This window comes from Rhineura floridana, chromosome 11 (genome assembly GCF_030035675.1).
Source record: "Rhineura floridana isolate rRhiFlo1 chromosome 11, rRhiFlo1.hap2, whole genome shotgun sequence".
NCBI classification, from domain to species: Eukaryota; Metazoa; Chordata; class Lepidosauria; order Squamata; family Rhineuridae; genus Rhineura; species Rhineura floridana.
Window position 1 is genome coordinate 1,565,281 of NC_084490.1, and position 21,632 is coordinate 1,586,912.

General features: G+C 50.0%; 1 protein-coding gene across 6 annotated transcripts in view; it reads left to right on the forward strand.

Moving 5' to 3' along the window:
* Positions 1 to 21,632, forward strand: part of GIGYF1 (GRB10 interacting GYF protein 1) — a 44,898-nt gene that overhangs the window by 8,123 nt on the left and 15,143 nt on the right. For 4 of the 6 annotated variants that reach the window (XM_061588940.1, XM_061588943.1, XM_061588938.1 and 1 more), the window contains exons 2-19: positions 6,922 to 7,171; positions 8,102 to 8,174; positions 8,450 to 8,545; positions 11,185 to 11,314; positions 11,957 to 12,052; positions 12,165 to 12,276; positions 12,430 to 12,541; positions 12,672 to 12,712; positions 13,486 to 13,683; positions 13,866 to 14,095; positions 14,680 to 14,851; positions 14,955 to 15,152; positions 15,416 to 15,576; positions 18,261 to 18,420; positions 18,517 to 18,683; positions 19,591 to 19,691; positions 20,008 to 20,115; positions 20,803 to 20,903. In XM_061588940.1, the coding sequence (XP_061444924.1) occupies positions 8,511 to 8,545; positions 11,185 to 11,314; positions 11,957 to 12,052; positions 12,165 to 12,276; positions 12,430 to 12,541; positions 12,672 to 12,712; positions 13,486 to 13,683; positions 13,866 to 14,095; positions 14,680 to 14,851; positions 14,955 to 15,152; positions 15,416 to 15,576; positions 18,261 to 18,420; positions 18,517 to 18,683; positions 19,591 to 19,691; positions 20,008 to 20,115; positions 20,803 to 20,903 (2,122 nt within the window). In that variant the 5' untranslated portion in view covers positions 6,922 to 7,171; positions 8,102 to 8,174; positions 8,450 to 8,510. Of the gene's footprint in view, positions 1 to 1,496; positions 1,608 to 6,921; positions 7,172 to 8,101; positions 8,175 to 8,449; positions 8,546 to 11,184; positions 11,315 to 11,956; positions 12,053 to 12,164; positions 12,277 to 12,429; positions 12,542 to 12,671; positions 12,713 to 13,485; positions 13,684 to 13,865; positions 14,096 to 14,679; positions 14,852 to 14,954; positions 15,153 to 15,415; positions 15,577 to 18,260; positions 18,421 to 18,516; positions 18,684 to 19,590; positions 19,692 to 20,007; positions 20,116 to 20,802; positions 20,904 to 21,632 lie in introns of all 6 variants that reach the window. The other 2 variants (XM_061588939.1, XM_061588941.1) reach the window with 2 other exon arrangements.

The window sequence follows — 21,632 nt, forward strand, 5'->3', positions numbered from 1 at the left end:
CAAAACTCAGCGCTCGAACAAAATGGAGACTTGTGAGAGAAGCCACAGAGAGGCCAACAATCACTTTGAAGGAGCTACAGAGTTCAGTGGCAGGGAGTGGAGTAATGGTGCACCAGTCAACCATATCAAGAGCTCTGCATAACACTGGCCTGTATGGGAGGGTGGTAAGAAAGAAGCCGTTACTCAAAAAGTACCATCTGAAAGCACATCTGGAGTTTACCAGAAAGCATGAGAGTGCCCCAGCTGCAATGTGGGAAAAGGTCTTGTGGTAAGATGAGACCAAGATAGAGCTTTTGGGGCAAAACTTACGTGTGGCGCAACCCTAACGGTGCCCATGCCTCAAAGCACTCCATCCCTACAGTCAAGTGTGGTGGTGGCAGCATCATGCTGTGGGGATGCTTCTCATCAGCAGGAACTGGGCATCTTGTAAAAATTGAAGGAAGAATGGATGGAGCAACATACAGGGAAATACTGCAAGAGAATCTGCTTCAGTCCACTACAAAACTGAAGCTTGGGAGGAGATTCACAGGGCAATGATCCCAAGCACAAGGCCAAAGCAACATTGGAGTGGCTCAAGAACAAAAAGGTGAATGTCGTACAGTGGCCCAGTCAAAGTCCTGATCTTAATTCCATTGAGAATCTGTGGCGCCATTTGAAAATTGCGGTCTGCAGGTAATGCAACCTGAACGACCTGGAGTGAATCTGCCAAGAAGAATGGGCCAAAATCCCTCTGACACTGTGTGCAAAGCTGGTATGTACCTACCCTAAAATATTTAAAGCTGTTACTGCGGCAAAAGGTTGCTCTACCAAGTATTAATGTGTGGGGGTTGAATACTTCTGCAAGCAACATGTTTCAGTTTTTTATGTTTCTTACAAACATTTCCCAACATAAAACCAATGTCACCTTACAGTAATTGATTTTGAGTTTCAGTGTTTCCAGATAAAATACCATACAGAATGAAATTACAATGTACCATTTGTAATTCAGTAATACGAGAGCATTGGTCAGGGGTCCGATTACTTTTGCAAGGTACTGTATATAATATTACGCATGGTGCGAAGGCACTGGATGTGGAGATTTTTTTCCCTTTCCTCCTCAGTACAGCAAATCAGTGGGAGGTTTAGGATGGATAAAGGAAGCATTCCGTCACACAGTGCATGGTTAAAACTATGGAATTTGCTACCACAAAATATAGTGTGTGTTAATGCATCAGTTTGGATGGCTTTAAGACAAATTGATGGATAAGGCTGTTGATAGCTACTAGCCCTGATGGCTCTATATGTCTTTCAGTACTGGAGACCAGGTGCCTCTGAATGCCCATTGCTGGGAGTCGCCGGTGGGGAGAGTACTGCTTTTGACCTCACACCTGCCTACAGGCTTCCTTTTGAGGCACATGGTTGGCCTCTGCGAGCAAGGTGGCCCTTTGGTCTGTTCCAGCAGGGCTCTTCACGTGTTCTCATACTGATGGTCCTTTCCCGCTGTTTCTCCCTAGCAGCTGGTACCTCTGGAGGTGGCAGGTTCTGTTCTTACGCATGTCAGACGAGAAATGAAGAGGAAGCCAGGCTGAAGCTCTCACTCAGCCATGAAGCGCATTGATGCCCTTGGGGTGTGTGTGTGTTACACTGTTCCTGTGCATGGTGTTTTACAGAGTACAAGGGCAGGATCCTGCTCAGGGGTGGCTCACATTCTTTAATTTGGTGGAAGGGAAACAGTGGAAGGAGGCAAATGTAAACAAAGGAACAGCGCCTTTGGTTCAGCTAGCACAACTAAGTCTATGTAAGGCAGGCTTCCCCAACCTGGTGTCTTCCAGATTCTGGGACTACAACTCCCGTCAGCCCCAGCCAGCATAGCCACTGGTCAGGGATGATGGGAGTTACAGTCCCAAACATCTGGAGGGCTTCAGGTTGACGAAGGCTGCAATGAGGTATGGAGATTAAGGGGTCATCCCAGTTGCTTCACAGAAAAGGTGGGTTTGAGGAGGGATTTGAAGGATGTAACCGGGCGGGGGGTGGTGGCATCAGGTAGGGAGAGTCAGTTCCAGACCTCGGGGGCAGCAAGAGAGAAAGGCCGGAGTCTTTGGAGGAGCAGGAGACCCTCAAAGGGTAGAAGGACTGGTGGGAGGAAGGTGATGATGTGCTGGATCTCAGAGCAGGGAGAGAGGTGGTGGGGCCACGCCTTGGGGGCCCTGCAGGGCGAGGTGGCGAGGAGGAGCTTTTGCTGGATCTGGGTGCAGGCAGGAAGCGCCAGGCTTGGGATTAGGGGGGGCACTGCCTAAGGAGAGTGGTCTTGGGAGCAGAGTGCTGAATTGAGGTGAGGCAGCAGAAGAATGCGGGTGGGAGCAAGGTGGTCATAGGCAATAGATGGCTAAGGCCTGTGTTGGTGCGTTTGCCGAAAGAGCAGCGAGGAAAGGTAAAATGTTTGTAGTCTTGTAAAGGCAGAAGCAACGTTGCTTGTTGACAAAGGATCCTCAGAAGACCCTGGTTGCTGGATCAGGCCAAAGACCCATTTGAGGCCAGGGGAGAAGCTGATGGCCAAAGCCACAGGCCACATGCCTATTCAGCAGGGTGGTTGTCGGTGAATGTTCATCTTGGACAGCTTGAGCGTGAGGCGATGAAGCACCAAAGCAGAAACGTCAGGGAGGCAATTTCAGGAGCAGGATCAGAGGGAGGAAGGTTTGTTGGGGGTGGGCAGTTGGTAGAGAGAGTTGTGGGGTGTGATGAAGACAGAGCAAAAATAGCAGAGGGCCAAGCACGGCCTTCAGGGGAGCCCCCCCCCTTTGGAAGCAGGGGCAGAATGATGAGGCAGTTTGAGGAGAAGACGACTTGGGGCACAACCGCATCAGGCTCAGGGGAATGCCTGGCTGTGTTGAAGGCAGCAGAGAGGTCGGGAAGCCACCTGGCTTACCTCACAGGGTGGTTGTGAGGATAAAAAGAGGCAGGAGGCGGGTGGAGAGAAGAAGCTTGGGTGCTGCCCTGAGTTCCTTGGAGGAAGGTGGGGGAAAATGTAACAAAAATAAATACTCTCTTCCCCCCCCCCCCAATTTCTTTTTTGTGAATGTATCTAGTCCCCTTTTAAAGCCATCTCAGCTAATGGCAATTGCTGCCTCTTGTGGCAGCAAATTCCATAAATTAATTCTGTGGTTATGTACGTTCTTTTGCCTCCCCCGGATCCTGTGGCCCACCAGTTTCACTGGGTGTCCCTGAAATCTGGCGGTTTGAGGGAGAGGAAGGGGACAGCCTCTCTCGCACCCCGCTTTTTCCAAATCCCTTGGCTGGCTGGTTTGGGGAGTCTGTCTCTGTGAGTCTTGCAAACACGAAAGATACTTTATTACAGTCAAAAACCAGATACAATAAAATATTAGCAACAATAACAAAAGATTAATTCGCGAAGAGGTATAAAAGGTTTTAAATATTTAAAAATTAAAAGGCACACATTTAACAATCAGGGATACATATTTTTCTCCAACGGATTGCAGCAACTGTGTATTTGGCAACTACAAGAGTAACTTGGGGAGAACAATCCCCTAGTAAATAATCCACATAAAATCTTTCTGGTCTACCGGGTAATGACTTTAAAATGGGCACGATTAGTTGTTGTCTTAAGTCTTGATAAAAGGAGCAATGAAAAAGCACATGCTTGCTAGTTTCTATCTCGTCGTATCCGCAAGGACATAGCCTTTTTAAGTAAGGTATTTTATTATACCTGCCCTCGAGGAGTGCAGAAGGGAGTATATTTAGTCTAATTAATGTAAAAGCTCTCCTATAATTGGGTAAGTCCAAAGCCGATAAATAAGACATTAAAGTGCAAAATTTGGGGTTATGTCTTTGATTCCTAATTTGCATTAAATGCTCTTGAAAATCAATATCACTAAGACGCTTTTTAATCGTCGCGCTTGCCAAATTAAAGCCCATCTGTAAAATATTGGGAAGGGAAAATCCCAAATTAGATATTTTAGCGAGAACAGTTTTAACCCAAGGGGAACCAAAAGAATCCAATAAAACTTGCTGGGCCAGACCTTTCGGATTGAATAGCAATTTGAGCCAGAACAATAGTTTCATTTTCCAAACAAGGGATTCAATGGATTGTAAACCAACTTCCAACCTCAGTATAAAACTAGGCACACATGTAGGTACTCCAAGAATAGCTCTGAGAAATGAGTTTTGGATAGATTCTAAAACTAAAATGTTCTCACTTGTGGTTATTTGTGAGCCATAGAGTAATTGAGGGACAACTTTTGCTACAAACATTTTTATAATGGGTGGAACAAGTTGTCCACCCTTATTGTAAAAGAATGATAATAGAGCCTTAGTTGTACGCTTAGCATTTAGCATAGAGTATTTAAGGTGCAATTGCAATGAGCCTGTTGATTGAAAAACAATTCCTAAATATCTGAAGGATTTAACTTGGTCTATACAATAGTTATTAATTCTCCATACATGATTTATTTTTCTCCTTGTGAAAATTAGGACTTTCGTTTTCTCATAATTTATAATAAGTTCTTCTTTCAAACAAAAAGAAGGAAAAGCCCTCAAAAGTCTTTTCAAACCAATCGGTGATTGGGATAACAGTACTATGTCATCCGCATATAAGAGGCAGAATCTTGGTGAGCCAACTAAATTCGGAGGATGAGAGGGAGTAAAAGCAAGGTTTTCCACCACTGCATTAATATAAATACTAAACAGTAGGGGTGCCAATATACATCCTTGCTTTACCCCTTTAAAAGTAGGAATTGGATTTGTTAGGTGCCCCTTGTTATTACAACGAATTTGTAGGTACGTATCATCATAAAGACCCTGTATTAATATCAATAGGCGCCTATCTATGTCCAGGTCTAATAGTTTGGACCATAATCTTGTTCTCGATATCAGGTCAAATGCCGATTTAAGGTCGATAAAAGCAGCAAACAAGGCTCCTCTTTTTTTACAAGCATACTTAGTTGCCAAATGTTGCGAAACGAGGGCGTGATCAAGAGTTGAACGCCCTAAACGAAACCCAGCCTGTTCTGGGGCTAAAATTTCGTTTTGATTTATCCAATATGATCATTTTTTATACAGATAACTTGAGTATAATTTACTTATTATATTAAGTAAGCTTATAGGCCTGTAATTTGCCGGATCTAAAGTGGAGCCTTTCTTATAAATGGGTACAATAATTGCAGTTCCCCAACCCTCAGGAATTTGTAATGTAAAGTTTATTGTAGTAGACAATACTGCTAGGATTGGGGTCCACCACTCAGCATTGGCCTTAAAGACTTCCGGAGGTATACTGTCCGGACCAGGGGCCTTATTTGGCTTCAGATCTTCTATAAGTTCCATCACTTCGACAATTGTAACAGGCGGCCAAAAAGGAATTTCAGATGGTAATTGCAATGGTTGCGAGAATCCAGAACTAGTCGTTTGGAACAGATTACCATAGTAATCTTCCCATACAGTTGGGGCAATTGTACACTCAAACTTAAAAGATGATTTAGGCCATTGAAGGGCTAATTGCCGCCAAAAAATAGCCGAATTTTTTAATTTGGAAGCTTGCAAGTGGCTTTGCCAGGATTGTTTTAAAGCTAGGCGGTTTTTCTTTTTTATTAGGGATTTAAATTGCCTTCTAGTTTCACAAAAATTGACCAAGTTTTGCTGAGTTCTAGAATTCTTATAGATTAGATGTTTGGCATTTAGTTGTCTTTTATATGCCAGGCATTGTTGATCAAACCAGGGCTTCAACTTAGGGAATCTGCCACTCAGTTTGAACGTAGATTTAGCAACAAGCAGTTCACGAACTTTGGTCAACAAAAGGTTAAAGCAGTTATAAACCTCCAAAGTTTGAGCTGTAGACATTAATTTGAGTTTTTATGATTAGTAATTCTGTAGAAGTTAGTCTATTCAAAATCTTTTCCTCCAATTTAGGTAGCCACTTTATCCGTGCTGGGTGTATTATTACATCATCTATATCAAAGGCTTGTTGATCTAAGAGTAAAGGCCCCTGATTCAAAGCAAGCGTTAGAATAAGTGGGTAATGATCACTTTCGGGTCGAGGCGTGACCTTAGAACTATCAACCAGAGGGAACAGTTCTTGAGACACAAATATATCTATTAGAGATGCTCCTCTAGTTGATAGATAGGTCGTTTCTCCTACCGAGTCGCCTCGCGCACGTCCATTTAGTAGCACTAAGTTTTGTTTTGATGTTAATTGCATTAAACATAATCCAGCATAATTTATACCCTTATCTATAGATTGTCTAGAAGGGATAGACATAGGGCCGTCAAATATTGGAACCTCCGATTTAAATTTAGCAAACAATGCATGGTCGGATATACCCATCCTAGCATTAAAATCGCCAGCTAAAATTAGCATGGCTTGAGGATGGGATTTTATTAAATCATTTAAATAGGCTTCTAATTTTTTAAGTATTTTGTCGACAGAGCTTTTATCTTGACTAGGTGAAATATAGGCATTAATAAGAAGCAAAGAAATATGTGAAAACTTTAATATTACGGCCAATGCTAAGTCAGGCGCGAAGAGGCGAGGGGCAGTTGGGGCAGTCACCTGGGGCAGTAGCTGGTGGCTGTGTGTGGGTGTATATAGATGTGGGTGTTTTTGTGCCTTCCTGTTGTCCCCAGAGCAGTCTGGGCTAGCTTCCTTGGCTGAGCCATGCCATGGGCTTACCTGGCAGTTGCACCTTCTGCACTTTCCCCATAGCCTCAGCGCGATGGCACACACTCTGCAGCTTGTTGTCAGGCACAGACACTTCCACTCTGTTAACTGAAAACCAGTTCTGGGACTGACCCTTGGCCCCAGCAGCACGGAAGTCGGAACTAATCCTTCCTTCTACAAGGCAGAAGCTGGCTTGCGTGGAGCTGGATTCACCAGCTCTGCACAGACTCCTCAATGGAGCGCTGCAGGTATAATTCCCTCCTTGTCTCTTCCAGAGAGTTCCTCGAATGTGAATTGAGCCGCTGGGCTCTGTCGCGGGGCCCAAGACCAAACAGCCTTCTGGGAGATTGCCGGTGGCTTTCGGCCGAACTGAGCTCCAGGAGCGGCTTCGCTAGGATTGCTCACGTCAGAGAAGGAGGCCAACTCATTCCTCCCCTTCCTCCTGCTGTTCTGCTTGCCTGCCCTGCTGCTGCCCCTTCTGGGCTGCTCACAAGGGGGCAGCGTGTTGTGGGGGCTGCTGTTGGGGTGAGCATCCCTTTCTCAACCCGGGAGAATGCAGGCAGCGTCTTTCAGGCAGGCTGCCTGGTATACCCTCTCCAGCCCTCCCAGGCAGGCAGCTTCCTACCCCTTTTATGTGTTGTGGCAAAAGGGGATCTTGGAAATACAAGGCTTGAGCTGCCGAATGGCATGGGTGACAGAAAGAGCCCCTGGGAAGTATTGGTTGAGAAGGGCCAGGTTTGTATCGGAGAAGGGCGTGGCTGTGTCACAAAGCTTGATATGCAGAGGCAGATTTAGAAGCAATGTAGGCTGACTGGAATGATCTCATGAATGGGAGTAACAGAATCCAAAGGAAGGTTTGGGGGATGGACAAATGCTTGATCCACTGCTTGAGTTCTCATTCTAAACATGGGGTCGAGAGGCTGGCTGGCTGGCTGGCTGCGTTTAGAGGATAAAGTGTAAACATTTTTTTTCTAACTACCTGGAATTTCTTCAATGAGAAAATACTGGCTGTTCACAATTCATTTTATTTTGACATCTGTACCCCACCTCACTGTGATAAATCATGCTCAAGGTGGCTTTATAAATTACACACAGACAAGCCCAAGCAGTTTAGAACTCGAGATCCGCAGAGAGCGAAGGGAAAGTTGTGAGCCACCCATGTGGTGTGGCTGCAGAGAGGGCAGACCTCATTGTTGTCTTGCTGAGCAGGGAGAGAGAAGCACGAGCACTGTTTGTGTAGGGCTCAGTGTGTCATTTGGGTTGCCCCTGGTCAAGCAAGGCAGCTGGATGCTGGGACCAGCACAGCGAAGAGCGGCAGCCAAGGGAGCGCAGCAGATGCCAGCCTGGATTCTTGGGCGCCAACCCCAGACTTGGAGGCAACAAGCTGCCCTTTCTAGCCTGCAGTTTCAGTAAGCTTTAAGTAATCTGCTTTTGGTCTCCTCTTCTCTTTTGCAGGTTCCCGGCTTTTGAGATTGGACTTCCAGCTGGAGGGGGTGATCTAGGGCGAATTGTTTAAGCTATAGCCAAGGTGGGCAGCATGTTTTAAAAGGCTCCGTTTGGTATTCTAGCAGCTGGGCCTAGCCTCCTCCTCCTCTTCTTCTTCTTCTTCTTCTTCTCCTCCTCCTCCCCCTCCCCCCCTTGCTCCTGGAAGCTTCAAGCTTAATTAAGTCTCTAGAGATCCCGCCCCCCGTTCTTTCCATGTCTTGGCTAACTATAGTGGTTTGGGTGCAGTAGCAGAGGCTCTGCCCCATAAGTTGGCAAACTCTTTGTTGTGGCTGGCTTTGACTCTCCTGCATTTCCAAGGTCATTGGAGAAGAGCAAAGACAGGAGCCAGTGAGAGATCATCCAAGGAGGAGCAGTAGGGATGGCAGCTGAGACGCTGAACTTCGGGCCAGAGTGGTGAGCGGGGGGCACGGGTGCCACTTGGAGGGCTGGCTGCTGTGTTTTAGGCAAGCTGCGGGAGGGGGCATATACATCCTGGATTTTTTTTAAAGGTTGCTGCCACTGTGCCTGCTTGCTTGAGTTGTCTCCTCGGAGAGCCCTGCAGCTGGATGCGCCCCACAGCTCATCTAGTCAGCATCCTGCTTTGCACATCGGCTGGGCAGGTGCCACAAAGGGAAGCCCACCAGTAGGGGTTTAAGGGCAACAGAGCTCCCTTAAGAACATAAGAACATAAGAAGAGCCTGCTGGATCAGGCCAGTGGCCCATCTAGTCCAGCATCCTGTTCTCACAGTGGCCAACCAGGTGCCTGGGGGAAGCCTGCAAGCAGGACCCGAGTGCAAGAACACTCTCCCCTCCTGAGGCTTCCAGCAACTGGATTTCAGAAGCATGCTGCCTCTGACTAGGGTGGCAGAGCACAGCCATCACGGCTAGTAGCCATTGATAGCCCTGTCCTCCATGAATTGGTCTAATCTTCTTTTAAAGCCGTCCAAGCTGGTGGCCATTACTGCATATTGTGGGAGCAAATTCCATAGTTTAACTATGCGCTGAGTAAAGAAGTACTTCCTTTTGTCTGTCCTGAATCTTCCAACATTCAGCTTCTTTGAATGTCCACGAGTTCTAGTATTATGAGAGAGGGAGAAGAACTTTTCTCTATCCACTTTCTCAATGCCATGCATAATTTTATACACTTCTATCATGTCTCCTCTGACCCGCCTTTTCTCTAAACTAAAAAGCCCCAAATGCTGCAACCTTTCCTCGTAAGGGAGTCGCTCCATCCCCTTGATCATTCTGGTTGCCCTCTTCTGAACCTTTTCCAACTCCATAATATCCTTTTTGAGATGAGGCGACCAGAACTGTACTCAATGTTCCAAATGCGGCCGCACCATAGATTTGTACAATGGCATTATGATATCGGCTGTTTTATTTTCAATACCTTTCCTAATTATCGCTAGCATGGAATTTGCCTTTTTCACAGCTGCCGCACACTGGGTCGACATTTTCATCGTGCTGTCCACTACAACCCCGAGGTCTCTCTCCTGGTCGGTCACCGCCAGTTCAGACCCCATGAGCGTATATGTGAAATTCAGATTTTTTGCTCCAATATGCATAATTTTACACTTGTTTATATTGAATTGCATTTGCCATTTTTCTGCCCATTCACTCAGTTTGGAGAGGTCTTTTTGGAGTTCTTCGCAATCCCTTTTTGTTTTAACAACCCTGAACAATTTAGTGTCGTCAGCAAACTTGGCCACTTCACTGCTCACTCCTAATTCTAGGTCATTAATGAACAAGTTGAAAAGTACAGGTCCCAATACCGATCCTTGAGGGACTCCACTTTCTACAGCCCTCCATTGGGAGAACTGTCCGTTGATTCCTACTCTCTGCTTTCTGCTTCTTAACCAATTTCTTATCCACAAGAGGACCTCTCCTCTTATTCCATGACTGCTAAGCTTCCTCAGAAGCCTTTGGTGAGGTACCTTGTCAAAAGCTTTTTGAAAGTCTAAGTACACTATGTCCACTGGATCACCTCTATCTATATGCTTGTTGACACTCTCAAAGAATTCTAATAGGTTACTGAGACAGGACTTTCCCTTGCAGAAGCCATGCTGGCTCTGCTTCAGCAAGGCTTGTTCTTCTATGTGCTTAGTTAATCTAGCTTTAATAATACTTTCTACCAGTTTTCCAGGGACAGAAGTTAAGCTAACTGGCCTGTAATTTCTGGGATCCCCTCTGGATCCCTTTTTGAAGATTGGCATTACATTTGCCACTTTCCAGTCCTCAGGCCTTCTTGTTGCTCCAGTGGTATTCGGGGTGCACGGCCTCTGAGCCTGGAGGGCTCCTGTAAGTGTGGCTGATAGCCGCTGGCAGGCACTATTCCGCTGTGAATTGGACTGAATCCCCCTTGTAAGGTCATCCCAGCCAGCGGGCTGCCTCATCTTGTAGTAGTGAGTTCCGTAAGCCAGTTGTCTGAGAGTTATTTCCTTTTCTCTCTCCTGAGTCTGCTGACTGTCCCACCAGTTTCATTGGGCCATTTATCTGTCCCTCTGCTCATGATTTTATAATCAGAACACACTTCCCTCCGAAGGCTTTAGCATTTCCTCACGAAGAAGGGACGTGCTCAGCCCCCAGGATGGGCACAGAGCGATGCAGACCTTGGGCGTTCTTTGCACCTAGCCACAGTAGTCCTCTGCTCTTCTCTGGCTTCTGAGATCTCCCCAGGCACCCCATAAGTGCTTGACTAGCACTGAGTGCAAGAAACGTGCCCCTCCGTGCATGTGTGTAATTCTGTGCCTGGCAGCCAACATTTCTGCAGGTCGTGCCTACCTGCCTGTTCCAGCCTAGAGAGTTCAGCCTCTGCATGTTTGTTGCATCCACTCTTCCTGTTTAGTTTTAAGTCTTGTCTGTCCGCTCCCCTGGACCCAAAATGGTCCCTTTGGGCACAGGGCAACCGTGGCAAGCAGCAGACCTCTTGGGAAAGGCTTGCTGGGTGGGAGGTGGGCTAGGGCGAGAGAGGGCGTCTTTGCTTTTTCTCAGCTGGGGTTAGCCACTCTACTGGTTGCCTAATGCTTGTCCCTCCCCCTTCTCTCCCTCCCCAGGCTTCGTGCACTCTCCAGCGGTGGGAGCATTGCTTCTCCCCCACCTTCCCCTGCCATGCCAAAGTACAAGCTAGCCGAATACCGATATGGGCGGGAAGAGATGTTAGCACTTTACGTGAAAGACAACAAGGTAAAGGCCATGCAGCTTGGGAGAGAGTGGCAGCCACTTCTGGGCCCAGGGTGGTGGGCATGCCCTCGGCTTGCAGGGCCTATGGCCTCCCCTGGGGCAAACTGTGTGGATGAGGCAAGGGGGTGGGAATGGCAGCCTTGAGCCAAATGGGAGGATGGTCCTGGTGGTTGTCACTGGAGGCCTGTCTTGCTGGTCAGAGGCAGCCAGAGCTGGCCCCATCGCCTCTTGTTTGTCCCCAACATCTGGCTGCTGGAGGTTTTGCTTCCTTTGGATGGAGCAGCGGCCTTGCTGGGCTTTGTGGCTCTGTGGCTGGACAAACCTTGTGCCGTCAGGTGCTGCTTCTTCGGTCTGTCTCGAGCCTGTTTCCCGCCGGTTTCATCAGATGGCTCTGCGGCCAAGAGAGGGAGGGCACTTCCTCTTCTCTCTGAACTTATAAAATCTGGCCTCCCCCCCCTTTTTTTTGGCACTAAGCTGCAAGGCTCAACGACAGCTGACATGCCAGCTTGTCCTCATTGCTTCCCTCCTACCTGCGAAGTATGGGTTTGGTTGGGGGGGAAAGCGGGGAGGGCTTTTGTCACCCCTCTGCATGCACACACGGGTAACGTCCTTTCCTGGCTCCCTCTGCTAACGGCTTCCCTGCAGGTCCCAGAGGAAATCCAGGATAAAGAGTTCTCTGCCATTCTCCAGGACGACCCTCTGCAGCCCCTGGCGTTGGTACCCTTGACGGAAGAAGAGCAGGTAGGGGTCAGGCCGCTTGCCCCTGGAGGGGTGTTGGTGGAGTGAGCTTTGAGGGGCAGAATCTAGGGACCTCTTCCCACCTTCTGCTCTCCTTTTTTAACATCTGCTGCAGAGGAACTTCTCCATGTCTGTGAACAGCGTGGCAGTGCTGAGGCTGATGGGAAAGGGCAGCGGGGCTGCCCCAGCAGGAGTCTCCCGCGGAAGAGGCAGCACCCGGAGCCGAGGTAGGGAGATGTCACGGGGGGCTTGCAGGGATCCGAGTGGGCGGCGGCGGAGGCCTTCTGTCATCTGCGCATTCCCCTGCTCCCTCCTGGGGGATGGGGAGTGGGTTTCTGTTTACTGACCCCTTTCGCACCACCCCTCTCCTCACCCAACAGGCCGTGGCCGTGGCGAGAGCGGCTTTTACCAAAGAAGCATTGAGGAGGCAGAAGGAGCCTTTGGCCGTGGCGGGGTTCGCGAGATACACCGTAGCCAGAGTTGGGATGACCGGTGAGCCGGGTGCTGGGATGATGATGATGGGGCTGTGTGTTTGCGTGTGTGCGTGCGCGCGGGGGGTTGGGGTTGGAACCTGCTGCCCTCTTTTTCTGCCTTGACGCGCTCTCCTCTTTTCCTTCTGCAGAGGAGAACGACGGTTTGAGAAGCCCATCCGACGGGAAGGAGGTACATTTGAGCAAGTGAAGTTCTGGGGCCAAGAGCTGCTTAGAGTGGAGGGAGGGCAGAAGGTAGATGGGGATCTGCCTTGCAGATGACGGGGCAGTCAGTAGATGATCTGTGCCTCAGTGAGTAGATCGTCCCAGTGATGTTGGCTGATGGGGTGCGGGGGGGGGAGAACGAGTTGCATTAACAGCCTTGTACATTATACAGTTGCTAGCCTGTAAGCCTTTTCAGTAGCAAGCTCTGTCCCTCCTCAAACACCCTGCTGCTTTTGTTGCTGGGTGCAGACGAGGGCTTCTCTCCCCTGACAGCCTGCTTGGTTTCGATGCAAGGTGGGAGTGGTGGAGCAAACCACCCCTCTTTTGCCAGCCTGCATGCAGTTCCATTCCGCCCGTGCCTGCCAGGCGGGTGCTTAATTACAAGGCCAGTTTCCCTCTTCCCCAGGCACTGTTTTGCACCTGACTGAAGTTGGTGGATCTCGTGGGAGGGGGCAGTCTAGTAAAAAATACCCCATACCATGCAAGCCTAAAGGCTGCCAACGGCTGCCGTAGAGGAATCTCCTTTCCTGCATTTGAAGCCAAGGGGCCGCCTTCAGATGTGGTTTGCAGCTTTACTTTCTGTAGGATGTTTCTGCAGCCACCTGCGCTCCTGCCTCTTATGAACCGCATCTCAGCTTAACGGCCTCTCTGTAGTGGACAGGTGCGTCATCCTGATCCGCTGCCTTGTGCCTGGGGGTGTAACGGCCCCTCTGTTCTGCTTTCCCCGCCCTCTTTTTTTAGCCCGGCCTCAGTTTGAGGAGGCGGTTCCTTCAGGCCGCAAAGAGTTTGCCCGCTCGGACAGTGACAACTGGCGCACGCTCCGGGAGGAGCATGAGGAGGAGGAAGAGAGCGGCGGTGGCGTGGCTGGGTCAGGGGGCAGTTGGCGGCAGAGCGGAGGCAGCAGGCGGGAGAGTGAGCGCTGGCGATCTGCCAGCCCAGGTGAGATGTCCAGGCATGTCCTGTAGTGCCTGGCTGCGAGGAACCTAGTTGAGGGCTTTGCATCAGTATTTTTGTGCGTGCATGTGTGTGAGAAATGGTGGATGTCCGATTGACTTTGGGAGAGGCCCCACTGCAAGAGGAAAAGAGTTTGGTTTTGACTCCCTTCCCTTCCCCCCCCCCAGATGGAGGGCCTCGATCTGCAGGTTGGCGAGAGCATGGCGGAGAAGGGCGCCGGCGGAAGTTTGATTTTGACTTCCGGGAGCGTGAGGATGAGCCGCGGAGCGGGCGCCGTCATCGGCACAACAGCGACAGCTTTGAGGACGATAAGGATGGCCTGCCTGAGTGGTGCCTGGAAGATGAGGAAGAGGAGATGGGGACTTTCGACTCCTCTGGGGCCTTCATGTCCCTGAAGGTGCAGTGGGTGGATGGGTACCCCTCCCATGCCAACTTTACTTCCCCTTGTGAGATCCTAATTCCTTCCAAAGGAGCATTTGAAGGAATCCGTAGAAAACTGCAAAGTTCTGTGCTCAGAGGTGGTTTTGTTTTACGCCCAGCTGACTCTACATGTGGGGAGAGAGAGAGATTTGGGGCAGGAAGAGATTTGGGGAGCTTTCTCTCTGCTCTCATGGAAGAGAGAGAGAGAGAGATTGGGGAGGCCAGGTAACCTCTTCCAAGGAATTCTTTCCTTGGAGATTTGCTGCTTCCCTTCCCCATGACCTGGTTCTAGTTCCTTACCTTCCCACAGGCCAGCTTTCCCCAGCATGGTACTCTCCAGCTGTTTTGGACTGTCAGAACTCGCACTGTGCACCACCACCCAACCAGCACGAAAGTACAGTGGTGGGGCTGATGGGAGTTGTAGTCTAAAGCGGCTAGAGGACACTGGGTTAGGGAAGGTTGCCCTAGCCTCACAGTCACGTTACTTCCGCCTTTCTGAGCAGAGAAAAGCTTCTGAGATTGCCTCCCCAGGCTAATACTGGACCTTCCCCACTTCCACAGAAGAGCCCCAAAGAGCCAATTCTTGAGGAGCAGGAGTTAAGCTTCCAGCCCCTGCAAGAAGAAGAGGAGGAGGAGGAGGAGGAGGAGGACCTGCCAGAGGCCAAGGATGGTGATAGGAGAGAGGGTGGGGATGTCCCTGTCAGCCCCACAGCAAAGGAGGGGGCGGAGAGAGGTAAGAGGCCAGAGGTGGAACTGCTGGGGGGAGACGGTGTCCATGGCTGCAGACTTCTTAAGGCTGGTGATAACATTCTGCTGCTCCCCTTTCTCTCTCTCAGAACGGAAGGAGTCCTGGCAAGTGCCAGAGGAGAAACTGCCTGCTCCTCCCGGTGCCCCCTGGCGATCGGGCCCCTCTTTTCCCACTGCTGCTCTTCCTTCTGCGGGTGAATGTGAGAGTTTCGTGCCCAGGGGCTGCTCTAAAGCGGAGGTCTCAGTGCTCACTGGCAGCGGCAACAAAGAGGCGGAAGCTCTAGACGGTATGTGGACGGTGGCGGTGGGGAAGCCCTTGACTCCTCCTTTTTCTTGGCCTTCCACTCGGGCTTAGTATATCGCAGCTGGTGCCTGCCTGACCTCCGTCAACCTAGGAGGAAAGCTGGCGGCCAGGAAGGTAGGAGCGGGTTGGCAGGCATAAGGTGGCCGTACTTGGGGGTGGTGCTGTCTCAGAGAGGGAGTTGCTCCGTGCAGAGGAATGAACACTGTGCCCTCTCCCTGCTCCTCTCGTGCCCCTTGAACCCTCTAGGGGACGCAGGCATCATCCTGAGCCACCCGACTCGGCTCAGCCCTGTCGCTGCCCTTCCCACCCCGACGTCCTCGTCCACAGCTGCTGCTGCTGCTGCTGCTACTGAATTCACAGTTGTTGGGGACAATGAGGATGAAGACGGGATGAAGCACCTGCAGCAGGCGAGTGATTCAGGAAGAGGGTGGGAACCCCTCCTGTTGTCGTCCCGGAGGGGCCTGGCTTGTGTGGGTTGCTTGGTGGGCAGGCTGTCCTCATAGTAAAGGGGTTGGGCCAGGCAGCTCCGTGGCTGGCTTCCATTCAGGCCAGTCACGCCAGTGACTCCCCAGCAGGGAATTCTGGAGCTTTGTGCTGAACAGCAAGACCAGGGCTGCCAGTTCCCCTGAATTATTATTGGGAGAGACCACAGCCCTGGGGCGTTGGTTTAATAGTTAACATTTGTACCCCACTTTTCGACCAAGAAATAGCTCACTGCAATAACAGCTGCATCAAACCAGGCAAGTCAGTAAGCATATGTTAATTTTTTCCAAGTTTTTCCTGGTGTTCAGTTGAAATCTGGCTTCCTGCAACTTGAGCCGATTATTCTGTGTCCTGCACTCAGGGACAATCGAGAAGAGATCCCGGCCCTCCTTTGTGTGACAACCTTTCATGTACTTGAAGAGTGCTATCGTATCTCCCCTCAGTCTTCTCCAGGCTAAACAGGGCCAGTTCTTTCAGTCTCTCCTCATAAGGTTTTGTTTCCAGTGCCCTGATCATCCTTGTTGCCCTTCTTTGAACCTGTTCTAGTTTGTCTGCATCCTTCTTGAAGTGCGGGGACCAGAATTGAACTCGGTACTCAAGATGAGGCCTAACTAGTGGTAAACAGAGAACTAATACTTCATGCGATTTGGAAACTATACTTCTGTTAATGCAGCCTAATATAGCAAAAAGTGTCAGCCTCTCCCTGATTGGCTTCATGACAATGCTGTGAAGCCATTCAGAATGAAAACAATGCTTTCCACCTTGCCTCTATGGCAGGGGTGGGGGACCCTTTGGCCCAGGAGAGGAATGTGGCCCTCCATACCTCTCTGCCTGGCCCACTAACCTCTTACTAGCCACCTTCATTGCCACCCCCCATGTACCCCTGATAATAAAGAAGGTGAGCGAGTTCACGGAACTGGACTTGGAAACACTTATGCATGCGCACGTGCGCAGTTTCTGCCAGAAACGCTCTAAGAAGAATTTTTGGCTCAGCCCTACTTTACAACTACCTGCCATCCTTGTGGTCTGAAATGCAGTGAGGTAGATTTCATTTAGTCTGTGAGCACACTAGTCAACCACAGAAAAGCATTTCCATTGGCCACAACTGGAGGGGCAACGGGTTGATCTGCCAGTCGGTTGCGGAATTTGTTTGAAGATGAATTTTTAAAAAAGGCCCTCGAGCTGATCTGACCAGGTGTTACAGTGGATTTTTATATATATGTTTTTGTACCGATTTATGTGATTTTATTGTATATACTTTCTGTTGTACACCGCCCAGAGAGCTATGCTAGTGGGGCGGTATAAAAATTTAACAAATAAATAAATAAATAAAATAATTTCACAAAGAAAGCATCTCAATACTTAAATAAAGATGCATCTCTGGCATAGGACTAAATAGCTATGGCTATGCAGCAAAGTCACAGTTAACACCTGCTTAATCCAATAAAACTGCATTACACTAAACAGTGTTTTCCACATCCGGGCCAACCAAGTTGATGGCAAAAAAACAAAATCTCCTTATTTAATAACTGTATACCTCAACTTCTTAGAGCAAGAGGCTCTCCCAAGTAATTGAAACTAACAGTTTAAATGATCAAAATAACGAGCTGGAAACGGCACAGAAATCAATGTGAGTTAGCCAGGAACCGTTCTGCTTCCTCTGCGACCGTCCTCTGACTCTGGCCTCTCCTCAGACCGTGTCACCAAAGCGGGCCTCTCCCCACAGGGACCAAATCCTGGAAGGAGGGTTGCTCTTTGGACACCCACTTGTCACACCTCCCCCTTCAGATACCTCATATGGGGATATTCGTAATAAAGAGATTGGAAGGAAGGAGGCATTTCCCCCTCTCCTCTGTGTAATTTATTTATTTATTTGATCTTTTTTTTTACCCCGCCCTTTTTCCAAAATTGGAACTCAAGGCGGCTTACAGATAAAAGTGGATACATATAATAAAAAGATACAAGAATCTGCATTAAGCTAAAATCAAACTGTTCGCAACATTAAAACATTAACATACACTCAAGATACTTAAAAACAATTTAAAAATAGTGCAATTAAAACCGTGAGCAATACAGCACACCTCTTAAGGCCCTGTCCTAAGCACCTTCTGTTCCAAAAGCCCGTTGGAATAAAAAAGTCTTCACCTGCTGACGAAAGGATAGCAAAGAGGGAGCCATTCTTACCTCCCTAGACAGGCACTTCCAAAGCCTAGGGGCGGCCACCAAAAAAGCCCTCTGGCATCCCCACCCATCATGCTTGTGAGGGTGTTGGGACTGTGAGGAGGGCTTCTGCTGAAGATCTCAAGGCCCGGGCAGGTTCATATCGGTATATACGGTCTGAAAGATCATAGGTGCACCAGTGGAACTACCACCTGCTACTACCATCAACCACTGCAGTAGCAACTGTTAGTTTTGCCCAAAAGTGGCCAGGACAGAGTGGCCTGTGTTTCTTCTGCCTTCTTCTTTTGGTTAATTCTCCTGCTTCAGATGTTCAGAAATCTAAGTTTGGGGGGGGGGGGTTTGGGGAGCAGGTGGCAACCGCAGCAGAAGCCCCTGTCACTCTTCCTTCTTCCCCCTAAATTTTCCTGTCTCCTTTCTGCGCCCTCAGGAGGCAGAGAAGATGGTGGCTTCCTTGCAGGACAGCTCACTGGAGGAGGAGCACTTCACACAGACCATCGTGGATCATCGCAACACTGCTGCTGCCTTGCCACTCTCTCACGAAGCAGCCATGAAGTGGTTCTATAAGGATCCCCAGGGGGAGATCCAGGGTGAGTTTGGGGGTTGGGGTGTCCCCAAAGGAGGATGCCATGGTGCTGGGCCTACAGTCCTTGCCCTGGGTCACCAGCCTCCCTCTTTGCCACCAGGCCCCTTCACGACTCAAGAGATGGCAGAGTGGTTCCAGGCTGGCTACTTCACTATGTCCCTGCTGGTGAAGCGAGGCTGCGATGAGGGCTTCCAGCCCCTGGGAGAAGTCATTAAGATGTGGGGAAGAGTGCCTTTTGCTCCAGGTCCATCGCCACCCCCGTTACTGGTGAGGACCCAAAGGGCTGGTGGAGAGGGGAAAGGTGTCTCGGATCTGGGGGAGACAGAGCTGGCCCACGTGGAGGAGGAGGAGACAAGTGAGAGGAGGGGCCTATCCAGACCCCTTGCACAGAGCACAGGTGTTGCTAGACTACAACTCCCATCATCCCTGGCTGCAGCAGTGTTTGGTGGGGTGGCTACGGCTGCCCCGTCTCTTGTGTAGAGGTGCTTTGTAAAACAGGCTGCAGGTTTGAGAAGAGAAAGTAGACATTTCTGTGTGCAATACCCCCCTCCCCCCCCGAAAAACACTGTGCGACCATTTTACTGTCATGGGATAGGGCTGGGAGGGAGGGGTTTTTGGAAAGAGCAGCTTCCAGGTGCTGAAGGGAACCAGGACGTTCAACCCTCTTTGGCTCCTCTCTCCTGAAAATTGCTGAAATGTTCCCTCCGAGCCAGTTTCGCTGCCTGCGAATGGGGGTTGGGGCTTTTGGCTCTACATGGGTCCTCCCTCCCTCCCCCTTCTTGATATGGGGAACTTGATGCACTGTGAGGTGGGTGGGGAGAGTGCTGAGTTGGGTAAGACTCCTCTTCATAAACCTAAAAAACAAAAGTCTCTCTCTCTCTCTCTCTCTCTCTCTCTCTTTCACACACACACACACACACACACTCTCTCTCTCTCTCTCCCTCCCTCTCTCTGTGAAGTGTCTGGGGGAGAGGGAGACCGTGGCTGGGTGTGCATGCCCCGCATGTTTGTGAAGCGGGGGGGGGAGAGGGATGCTGCTTCTGTCTGAGTTGGGGGGTGGGGAGCTTCTTGCTGCCCTCAGGTCCCATGTGGCTTCTTAGATCATGCTCTCTGAGCACCACCACCACTTCTGGGCCTGTGACCTGATTGTGCCTTTTTCCGCCTGCGCGCCCAGGGAAACATGGACCAGGAGCGCCTGAAGAAGCAGCAGGAACTGGCCGCTGCCGCCCTCTACCAGCAGCTCCAGCACCAGCAGTTGCTTCAGATCGTCAACAGGTACCGTGCTTCTGCATCAGGCCGGCCACCTGCTTAGGCAGCCGTTGGAGTTCAGCTGGAGGCCTCCCTTGAGCAGCGGCGGAGGTGCTTGGAGGGCTCAGGTCCCTTGCACTTCCTCTCCTTCAGAAAGGAGGAGGGAGGTGGGGGCGGTGGTACTCCCCTGCCTCCTGCGCTGCTCAGGAGGCTACTGGCTGCACACCGCCACAGGAGGGCGGAAGCTGCTGCCTGGCTCTGTTGCCTTGCGAGTGGCTCCAGCAGCGGCTGCTGGAGCGTTTCTGGCCCCTGATACCCTTTCCTCCCTTCGCCCCCCCCCCAGCAGGCAGCAGTATGCGCAGTGTGCCCTCCCGCAGAAGGGGGCAGCCGGGGACCTGACGCAACAGCAGCTCACCACCTTCTTGCAGCAGCTGCAGGCTCTGAAGCCGAGGTGAGACCCGGTGCCTGCAAGTTCAGACTCCACCCGCCAGTCATTGGTGATGCACGCAGGGGCTGCGGGGGGAGGGGCTGTTTCCTTGTAAAGCTTCCTTGCCAGACCCTCTCTGGGTGGCCTTGCTCCTGGCAAGGGACTCTTCCCAGCCTCCTCAGTGGCCTGGGGACTGGCTGGCTGTCAACACAGTCTTTGCTGGACCGAGAGCGTCTGCGGAAGAATTTGGAGCGGGGTGCCTGGGCCACATTGAGAGGTCATGCCTTTAGAGCAAGGGTGGCTACATGGCTGGCTTGCAGGATCTGCTTAGGTTTTTACTAGATCCCCCTGAGGTCCCCCAACCACAACTGGAAGAGTGAACTTCTGAACATCTCCTTAGCCCAGGAGTTTGTTTTCAGGCCCAGAACTGACACCCACACAGCCCTTTCTCTTTTTCTCTCTTCCCTCGGCTTTTTATCCATGCTTTCTTTGTTTCAGAAACTTAATTTTAGCTTTTGGGGGGTGTTTACTGTTAAAGAGTTTGGAGTGGGAGATCCTTGTGCTTATATGGCAGATGTAGCTCCTGATGCATCTTCTGCCTGCAACGAGGTCTAGAAGCAGGGTTGCCTCTTCTCCTCCTCCTCTGGTGCGTGTGTGGAAAAGCCTTTTCTGTCTCTCCTCTTCGTAACCTGCCATCTTGCTTGTTTGCAGAGCCGGGGAGCAGGGAATGACTCCTTCTATGAACCGATCAATATCTGTGCCAGAGACCGGGTCCCTGTGGGACACACATACCTCAGCCTCACCGCAAGCAGGTCACTTGTGTTTGGGTGTTGCAAGTTCTGGGGAGGGGAGAAGAGAGCAGAGCTGGCATTGCACAATGCTGGAGAGCAGCCGGGCCTTTGGCATTCATAGGAAGACCAAGATAGTTCTTGGAATATATCATAATACTCTTGTCTAAGTTCAGATTCCCTCTGGGTCCTACGCTGAAATGGCAATATTCCTCAGCTACCTTGCAGGGAGGTTATGTGGATGCATGGCCTACGAACAGCAAGGAAACAAGATACTCTTCTCCTTGGGGAGTGGGGGCAGCTAGTTGCTGGTGTGCAGGAAGCAGGCTTCTGAATCGTTTAGGACCATTCCTTTAGAAATTAAGGCTGGAGAGCTTAATGTTTGGCTCACAAAAAAATGAAAAAACCTGTCTCAGTCATAGAGGGTTATAAGCAGCACTCATTTGGTCATTAGTTTCTTTTTTCTCACATTTGTGGAACTGGAATTACCTGTGGATGGGTCGGTGCCTTTTGTATGTTTCCATAGTTCATAGGTTAAAGTTCATTGGTTGTGAAATGCTTTATAAAAGACCTCTAGAAGTCCACTGGTAACGTCTGAAGTGTAACAGTTGCTACAGATGAAGGAAGAGTTGTCGTTTAGAGGGAGATATTGCATGGCCACCAGCTCTGTGCCCTCAAGGGCTAAGCAAAGCATAAGTGGAAAACTCTTGCTTTCTCCCTGGAAAGGGTGTGTAGCTGCTCACCTTTTCCTTT